The sequence below is a fragment of the Glycine soja genome, chromosome 2 (genome assembly GCF_004193775.1).
Source record: "Glycine soja cultivar W05 chromosome 2, ASM419377v2, whole genome shotgun sequence".
In the NCBI taxonomy this organism is placed as follows: domain Eukaryota; kingdom Viridiplantae; phylum Streptophyta; class Magnoliopsida; order Fabales; family Fabaceae; genus Glycine; species Glycine soja.
Window position 1 is genome coordinate 2,834,398 of NC_041003.1, and position 10,048 is coordinate 2,844,445.

Sequence of the window (10,048 nt, forward strand, 5' to 3'; positions counted from 1 at the left end):
TAGGGGAAAAAAAGGAAGAGAAAGGTAAAGAGAAAAATGAGGAAAAGAAAATAGATGTATGTTTATTTTTTTTATATAAATACTAAATTAATAGGATAAGGGAAATTATATTCAAGCTTTACGTTGCTAACAAAAGGAATACTAGTCAAATATAAGCACGCGTTTTTGTAAAGAGGCGTTAGGAGAAAAAACGAAGGACTCTGAGAAGCAGAGATGAGAGGAAAGAGATTGATTTTTAATATAAGTAGTAAGAGATTTAGCAAGAAGCTTCTGCCTTCTGCTTCCTATGCTCTTCCACCCATTGTGCTGCTTTGCTTTTCCCTTTACTTTTTCTGTCTCTCCTTTACTTCATCTCCAGCAAATGAGCCTCCTAATTCCCTCTCCATCACCAATCATTCTTCTCTTTCCGCTTCTCCACTTCCACCAGGTATATATATATATATATATATGTTGCATAATTTCATATTGTTAAAACTATGTATATTATGCTAGTGTTTTTTAAAAAGTACGGTTAGCAACCGCTATTTTAGCTGCAATTTCGTGATTGCAATTGCGGTCCCATTCGTAACACTAGTCTATAATTTTTTGTAACATTAAGGCTTGCAAGAAACCGCGATACAGTTGGAAACTTTTATTATTTATGTTTAGTGATACACATGACTTATAGAAAGAAAAGAAGATAAAAAAAATTAATAAATATGATAAGTGGTGCGATAAAAAGAAAAAAGATGAGTGCTTGATAGTACAAAAAAAGTATCATGCACGAAAACTTTTATCAAAGGGTTTTCCATGATTTCCTTTCATCTATCTTTAATTTTATTTAATAGCTAAGCAGTCAAATATATGAAATCAGTCTTTCATACTTTTTGTATTTCGTACCGTGTTGATATATAAAAGAAATAAATTTCATACTGGATAGCATTACCCTTCTATTATTTATACATTTGCTTGTCAATTTTGCCTCAAATTCATCTCTTAAGTCCGCAATACAAGTACTTAATTTGCTCTTTATTTATTGGCAGTTTATGAGAAGCCATGTGACTACACCAATGGTAGATGGGTCCGTACCAAAAGAGGTCCTCTATATAATGCTACCAACTGCCCCAACATGAAAGAAAAACAGAATTGTATAGCCAATGGAAGGCCTGATTTAGGGTACCTTAATTGGAGATGGAAACCAAGTGAATGCAATCTTCCAAGGTTTGATCCTAACACTTTTCTCCAACTCATTAGCAACAAGCATGTAGCTTTCGTTGGGGACTCTGTATCCAGGAACCACCTACAGTCCCTCCTTTGCATGTTAACCACTGTCACAAAACCAAACGGATTAGGCCACGAAGGTTCTAATACTCGATGGCACTTTCCTTCTCACAACGCAATGCTGTCCTTCTATTGGTCCCCATTTCTTGTAGATGGTGTTGATAGAAAAATCCGGAGACCACCACATTATAATAAGATTTATTTGGATCGAGTTAATGCCAGGTGGGAAAATGATATTGATCAAATGGACATAATTGTTTTGTCCTTGGGGCATTGGTTTTTAGTTCCTTCAGTTATCTACTGGGGTGATAAAGTTATAGGATGCATGAACCGTCTTGTTTCAAATTGCACCACAGAGATTGGTTTTAATGGCCCAATAAGAAGGGCCTTAAGGACTGCTCTTAATAGCATAATTAAGAAGAAAGTGAAAAAAGGAAATAATGGAATTGATGTTATTGTGAGAACATACTCGCCTTCTCACTTTGAAGGTGCTTGGGATAAGGGGGGTATTTGTTCAAAGACTAAGCCATATAGAGAATGGGAGAGGCAACTTGAAGGGGAGGATGCTGAGATCAGAAGGATTCAGTTGGAAGAATTGGAAAGGGCCAAGGGAAAAGCCAAGAAATTTAGAAGGTTTAGGTTGGAGGTACTTGATGTAACAAAATTAGCATTGTTGAGACCAGATGGACATCCTGGTGCTTATAGGAATCCTTTCCCATTTGCTAATGGGGTGCCAGAACGTGTGCAGAATGATTGTGTTCATTGGTGCTTGCCAGGGCCTATAGACACATGGAATGAGGTTTTTCTCCAGATGATGAAAAACATGGCACGAACAGCTAATTAAGGAGTGAAGAAGTTAAGCATTCCTCATAAACTAGAAAGAGTATTTTGTTTTTCTGTTTGGCAGGGAACAACAATTTTAGAGTGTGATTTGTTTCACAGTGGAGTAACAAGAAATGATTTTAACTATACTTAAATTTAATTTTAGATTTAAATATATTTTTTTGTCTTTACACTTTAGCGTTTTTTCTGTTTTTATTCTTGCAATTTTTTCTAGTTTTAATTTTTACAAAATGTATTAATTTTTTTTCCCTAAAATATTTTAGTTAGTATTTTTTTATTGTTTAAAATGTTATATATTAATTCTTTAAGAATAAAAAACAAAACAAACATATTTTACAATGATTAAAATATAAAAAAATTACAGAAATAAAAATAAAAAAACACTAAATTATAAGGATAAAAAATTTATTTAAATCTTAATTTTATAAAAGTATTGATATTTGGTTAATATGAGGTAAAATTTGATTTTGTCTCAAATCTTAATTTGACCAAAAATGACAAAGTAAATACTTTTGCATTGATTTAGAAAATTTATATTGAGAAAGTGATAGTCTTTGTCAAATGAGAGAAGGAGAATAGGAGAGAACATGAGTATAATCTGAAGTAGAAAGGGGAATTAGAATGACGTGTGTTTGCTAATTAATTATATCTTTAATCATGGTCGTTAAATTTAATCCTATAATTACAATTTATTGTTCCTTTGTTCTCGCTGAAGTCACTTCTTATGTGTGTGCACACCACACTGAAATTTTATCAGACTTAACCTCATTAATTAGGTATAAAAAAATAAATAATTTCAAATTCAACTGAACAATTCAAAATTCAATATAACAATTAATATTTGATTAATCAATGTATTAATCTTAAACAAAAAATTAAGATTCACTCGTAATGCATAACTTAGAATATATATAAAACATAATCATTAATCACGATAAAAAAAAAACAACAAGCATGTAAAACATTGTCATACACCAATAAAATATGGAATAAAGCAAGAAACAAGAGAAGCCAATTTCAACATGTCATGTTTCAACATTTTCATTTGTGTCATTTCAAGTTTGAGAGAACAGCCGCAAGATTTTGATGATCGTGGAACTGAGTTAATTTATATATACCAGCAAGCTAGAGAATGGATGAGGATTTGTTTTGAGTTATTGCTGGAGATGCTTAAAGCACGCAAGAAGGGAATTCGAAGAGCAAATGTGAACACTTTGAGATATATCATATCATCACCAAAGCCATTGGATCGGATGTCCTAGCAACTATATTAAATAATCTCAATAAAAATGCATGTGTTCCTCATGTGCATGAGTATGACATTACAACAATCAACAAGTGAAAGGTACTAAGATTTGGTTAACACAGATAGATTTCAGTAGTTTTAATTTTGCAAAATTTTATATTTGAATAACATTTTTTTACTGCATATTTGAAGAAAAAAAAACACACACACACACATAATTTTTGCATACATATATATTAAACTAAAAAGAAAAATCTTTGCTTTTATATCTATATAACAACTAAGTTAATAGGATAAGAAAAAAGTTTGATGCTTTTTCCAAAAAAAATAAATAAAAAATAAAAGGATAAGATAAAATTTTAATCAGGCCATACGTTGCTAACATTCCTGCGTGTACCAGATTGCTCGATTGAGTTATCAGCAAACAAAAGGAATACAAATATAGGGACGTGCATGTTTTAGGTAAAGAGACGTTAGGAGCAAGAAACGAAGGACTGAGAGAAGAAGCAAAGATGAGAAGAAAGAGATTGACTTTGAAGATAAGAAGTAGTAAGAGATTTAGCAGCAACAAGAAGCTTGAGCAGCCTTATGTTTCCTATTCTCTTCCACCCATTGTGCTGCTTTGCTTTTGTGTTCTCTATTACTGTCTCTTCTTTACTTCCTCTCCGGCAAATTATGAGCCTCCTCATTCCATCTCCATCACCAACCACTCTTCTCTTGTCATTTCTACGGAGCTTATTTCCCGTTCCATCTCAATCCCCAACCTCTCCTCCTCCCTTTCCGCTTCTCCGCCTCCACCACCACCACCACCAGGTATATTTATATGTGCTGCATAATTTCATCTTGTTAAAACTATATATATATATATATATATATTATGCTAATGTTTTTTAAGAAAATGTAGGGTTAGCTACTACGATTTCGCCAGCAATTTCGAGTTTTTAAGGTTTCTGCAATCACTCATGATTGTAATTGTGGTCATATCAGTAGTTTTTATCTGCAATTTCCTATAATATCAAGGATTGTAACGAAATTGCAACCTCAGTTTGAAAATTTAATTATTAATGTATGAATAATGATAAACATGAGGTATAGAAAAAAAGAAATTAATAAGAGAAAATAAAAAAATCAATAGATATGATAAGTGGTGTCATTGAACAAAAAAGAGAAAGAGAGAGGTATGAAGAAAGTCGAAGTAAGAACGAGATAGAAGAGAAAATAAATGCATGCTAAATATTTTCTATATTATTTCTACACACTTGCTTGTTGATTTTTCCTTAAATTCATGTTCTACGTAAGCAATGTAAGTACATAATTTGTCGTCTTTTTATTGGCAGTTTATGACGAAAAGCCTATTGATCAAAAAATAGTTTATGAGAAGCCATGTGACTACACCAATGGAAGATGGGTCCGTACCCAAAGAGATCCTTTATATAATTAATGCTACCATCTGTGTCAACATGAAACAAAACCAGAATTGTGTCGGCAATAGTAGGCCTGATTTGGGGTTCCTTTACTGGAAATGGAAACCAAGTGAATGCAATCTTCCAAGGTTTGACCCTAACACTTTTCTCCAACTCATTAGCAACAAGCATGTAGCTTTTGTTGGGGACTCTCTTTCCAGGAACCACATAGAGTCCCTTCTTAGCATGTTGACCACGGTTACAAAACCAAACGGATTCAGCCACCAAGGTTCTACTCGGTGGGTCTTACCTTCTCACAATGCAACCTTGTCATTCTATTGGTCCCCATTTCTTGTACAAGGTGTTCAAAGAAACAATGATGGACCACGTTATAATAATTATAACAATTTATTTGGCTCATGCTAATATGAAGTGGGAAAAGGATTTGGATCAAATGGACATGATTGTGTTGTCCCCAGGGCATTGGTTTTTAGTTCAGTTTTCTACTGGGATGATAAAGTTATAGGATGCCAGAACAATTCGGTTTCTAATTGCACCAAAGACATTGGTTTTTATAGTCCAATAAGAAGGATTTTAGTTAATTTGTTGACAAGTATATCAAATTTGTCACAAATAGTAAAGTATTCCGAAGTCTGAGTATCGAATTCACAATAGATAAGATAAAGATTTAAAGATGAAAATAAAATATTTAAATTAAAAGATGATAAAGATAGAAGATAAAGAAAATAAAAAAATAAAATAAAAGATTAAGATAAAAATAAGAAAAGATAAAATAAGATAGAAAATAAAAAATAAAAATAGAAAATAAAAGAAATAAAATGAAGAACGTGATAATGTTGAAACCTATCTTATTTGTCTAGGATGTATGAGAAATTTTTCTTTTTGATATTTTTTGAATTTGTTTTGCTCTTAGTCATATATTCACTTCATGATATTTTGAATATTTTTTTGATCTTTTTCTCTTATAATCTCTCAATATTTTTTTGATCTTTTTCTCTTATAATCTCTCCTTTTCATATCTACAAGTTATAAATAAAAAAATATCAAATCTTAACATTTAAGTAAGAAATGATTGTTAAATAAATATTTTTAAAGATATTATTAATATATTTTTATTATCAAAATAACTCATATTTAACCGTTATCAGATCTTAAGACGGCTCTTAATAGCATAATTAAGAAAAAGGTGAAAAAGGGAAATGGAATTGATGTTATTGTTAGAACATACTCGCCTTCTCATTTTGAAGGTGCTTGGGATAAGGGGGTATTTGTTCAAAGACTAAGCCTTATAGAGAGGGGCAAAGACAACTTGAAGGAGAAAATGCTAAGATCAGAAGGATTCAGTTTGAAGAAGTGGAAAGGGCTAAGGCAAGGGCCAAAGAATTGGGAAAGGCTAAGAAAAGCTGGAAATTTTAAAGGCTTTACGTTGGAGGTACTTGATATAACAAAATTAGCATTGTTGAGACCAGATGGCCATCCTGGTGCTTTTATGAATCCTTTCCCGTTTGCTAAGGGGGTTCCAAAACATGTGCAGAATGATTGTGTTCATTGGTGCTTGCCGGGACCTATAGACACATGGAATGAAATTTTTCTCGAGATGATGAAAAACATGGCACAGAAGCAGCTCGTGAGGAGTGAAGAGTAAAACATTCCTCATAACATGTTAATTAATTCATTGCTTTAATTCTTCTGCCATTTAGGTATGTGTTGCATTAGAAACTAAAAAGAGTATTTTGTTTGTATTTGGTAGGGGAGAAGAGAGACAAGGCAGGTAAGTGCAAACAGAAAACAAGAAATAGCCGAGAAATAAGGGTTATTTGGCATATGGAAAAGAGTAAAAAAACTGAATGCATGCACGCAAATAAAAAAACCTTAGTGCATGCAAGGACAATATGGTAACCTTACTTCAATATCGTAAGTTTCCGATCCACACCTTTTTTTACCATTTCAGCGTGGAAGTATGTAAAATTTGTTTGTATTTCACAACGAAAATCACTAAAATTTGTTTATCTATTGTTAGGTAAAATTAATTTAATCTCAATTTTTTATTTGACTAGAAGTGTAAAAATAGAAAAATTGCCTTTAAGCTAAAATTATTGAGACATAATTTGTATGTGTGTACATTAGCACATACTTGTGTAATTTGTTAACACGTTCACTTATTTATTAAAAAGAATTTGTTAATAAAACATTAACTACAACTTAAAATATGAATGATTTAATGATATAAATAAATAAATAAAATAAAGGGTAAAAAAATGTTTGAGATCCTTGTAAAATTTGAAAAGTATTAATTTTATTCTCATAAAAGTTTTAGTATTAATTTGGTTCTTGTAAACATAAAATATTTTTTTCTCAGTGATAACTCTATTAGATGGTGATTTGATGTGACTAATAAACTTAAATATATAATTTAATTATAAATGAATTAAATAATTTATAATGGATAAAATCCTCTAAAATGAATTAAACAATTTCTGACGACAAAAAATTCTTATAAATTGCAATTTTTAATCACTTTTTGAATGATTTTCTCATACTTTTCAATGATATTAGTGGAAAAGATGAAATAATAATGAGTTTTAGTGTCTTGAATGTGCTTATAAATGTAAAAAGATAAAATAATTAAGTTCATCAAATACATCAAAGAACCATTTAACCTAGTTATTACAGAAAAAATGTTTTATTTTTATAAGGGTGAAAAATTTTATGAAAACAAAATTAATAAAAATTTTACCCTAAAATAAAATAAAAATTAACTCGCTTATTAATAGAGTCAAAGCGACCAACAATATACTTATACTTGCTATTACCCATAATTTGAAAATAATTAAAAATTTCTCAAAATATATCAAGTAAATTACTTTAATATATTATTGGCATATATAAATATTTTAAAGAGGTTTATTAACTCAGTCACTTATTTTATTGGCATATATAAATAGTAAATTAATAACAGGATAACATAAAATTATATTCAGGCCATACGTTGCTAACATTCCTGTGTGTAGCAGAATGCTCAACTGAGTAATGGCACGTGTTTTCCGTTGCTATGATTTCCCGCGTGTGCCAATTTGCTCAATATAGGGAGGCACGTGTGTTGGGCAAAGGGGCATTGGGAGCAAAGAAGGAAGAAGTGAGAGAGAAGTAAGATGAGAAGAAAGAGAGTGAGTTTGAAGATAAGAAGTAGTAAGAGACTTAGCAAGAAGCTTCTTCCACCTTATGCTTCCTATGCTCTGGTAGCCATTGTGCTGTTTTTGTTAGGCGTTTTCTTTTACTCTGTCTCCTCTGCTTCATCTCCGCCAAATCACCCTTCTAATTCTCTCCCCATCACCAACCACTCTTCTCTTTCCACTTCCACGGAGCTTCCTCATTCCATCTCATTCACCAACCACTCCTCCCTTTCCGCTTCTCCGCCTCCACCAGGTATATACACATTTATACATATATGCTGCATAATTTCATTTTTTTTTCTCAAGAAAATTTACATAGAAGGCATTACGTTCCAGTCCAAGACAAGGAAAGTTTTGAGTTTAAAAACTCTTGCAGAGATACTTACACTTACCTCATCTTAAGAAGACGAGTGAGGATTTAAATCTATTACCTGCCAGATGTGAGTCTTTGGCTGCATCTTCTAGTTTTTAAGGTTTCTGCAATTGCGGCCGCATAACTAATATTTGTTTGCAATTTCCTGTAACATCAAGGATTGTGATGAATCCGTGACCCCATTTTGAAAATTCTGTTATTTATGATGAATAGTAATAAGCATGAGGTATAGAAAGAAAAGAAGAAAAAGGGAAGAAATGAAAATTGATATATTTGAAAAGTGATGTCTTAGAACACAGAGAGAGAGAGAAAGATATTAAGAAAATGGAAGTAAAAGTGAGTTACAAGAGAAAATAAATATATATGTTAAATATTCTCTATTATTTATACACTTGCTTGTGGATTTTTGCCTCAACCGCATCTTCTAGTCCTCAATTTAAGTACTTAAGTTATTTGTTCTTTCTTTAATTTGCAGTTTATGTCTATGAGAAACCATGTGACTACAGCGATGGCAGATGGGTCCGTACCAAAAGAGGTCCTCTATATGATGGTTCCAAATGTCTCCAGATGAAAGCAAAGCAGAATTGTATTGCCAATGGAAGGCCTGATTTGGGGTACCTTTTCTGGAGGTGGAAACCAAGTGAATGCCATCTTCCAAGGTTTGACCCTAACACTTTTCTCCAACTCATAAGCAACAAGCACATAGCTTTTATTGGAGACTCTCTGGCCAGGAACCACCTAGAGTCCCTCCTTTGCTTTTTAGCCACTACTGAAAAACTACAAGGATTCACCCAATTCCAAGAAGGTTATACTCGGTGGCTCTTTCGTTCTCACAAGGCAACCGTGTCCTTCTATTGGTCCCCTTTTCTTGTAGATGGTGTTCCAAGAAAAAACCCGGGACTCCCTTATAACAAAATTCATTTGGATCGTGCTAATATGAAGTGGGAAAAGGATTTGGATCAAATAGACATCATAGTGTTGTCCTTAGGGCATTGGTTTTTAGTTCCTTCGGTATTCTATTGGCGTGACAAAGTTATAGGATGTGTGAGCCATCCTGTTTCTAATTGCACCAAAGACATTGGTGTTTATGTTCCAATAAGAAGGGCCTTAAGGACTGCTCTTAATAGCATAATTAAGAGGAAGGTGAAAAGAGGAAATGGAATTGATGTAATTGTGAGAACATACTCACCTTCTCATTTTGAAGGTGGATGGGATAAGGGTGGTACTTGTGCAAAGTCTAAGCCTTATGGAGTGGGGGAGAGGCAACTTGAAGGGGAGGAAGCTGAGATCAGAAGGATCGAGTTGGAAGAAGTGGAAAGGGCTAAGACAAGAGCCAAAGGATTGGAAATGGATAAGGCAAAAAATGCTGAAGAATTTAAAGGGTTTAGGTTGGAAGTACTTGATGTAACAAAATTAGCATTGTTGAGACCAGATGGCCATCCTGGTGCTTATATGAATCCTTTCCCATTTGCTAATGGGATTAATCCAAAGAAGCCTGTGCAGAATGATTGTGTTCATTGGTGCATGCCGGGGGTCGTAGACACTTGGAATGAGATTTTTATCCAGATGTTGAAAAACATGGCATTTAGAAACCAGGAAGAGTAGTATTTTGTTTTTCTTTGGTAGGAAACATCGATTGTAGAGCCTGTATGGTTTCAAGATAATTGATTTTGAATACTGCCAAATTTAATTTATATGAATAAGAAAGTTTAGTTGTTGTTAGGTAAAA

General features: G+C 32.7%; 1 protein-coding gene and 1 pseudogene across 2 annotated transcripts; both read left to right on the forward strand.

Annotated features, from left to right (window-relative positions):
* The first annotated feature begins 162 nt into the window (after window positions 1-162).
* On the forward strand, window positions 163-10,048 carry LOC114379920 (protein ALTERED XYLOGLUCAN 4-like). Of its 2 annotated transcripts, XM_028338756.1 has the most exons (3): window positions 163-427; window positions 1,023-1,943; window positions 9,752-10,048. In XM_028338756.1, exons 1-3 carry the CDS (start codon window positions 214-216, stop codon window positions 9,922-9,924), a joined length of 1,308 nt encoding a protein of 435 aa, XP_028194557.1. In that variant the 5' UTR covers window positions 163-213; the 3' UTR covers window positions 9,925-10,048. The 2 variants fall into 2 exon arrangements, with proteins under 2 accessions (XP_028194557.1, XP_028194548.1); XM_028338747.1 differs by lacking the exons at window positions 163-427; window positions 1,023-1,943 and adding an exon at window positions 7,879-8,199 and having other exon boundaries at window positions 8,795-10,048.
* LOC114379932 lies at window positions 3,754-6,933 on the forward strand (annotated as a pseudogene).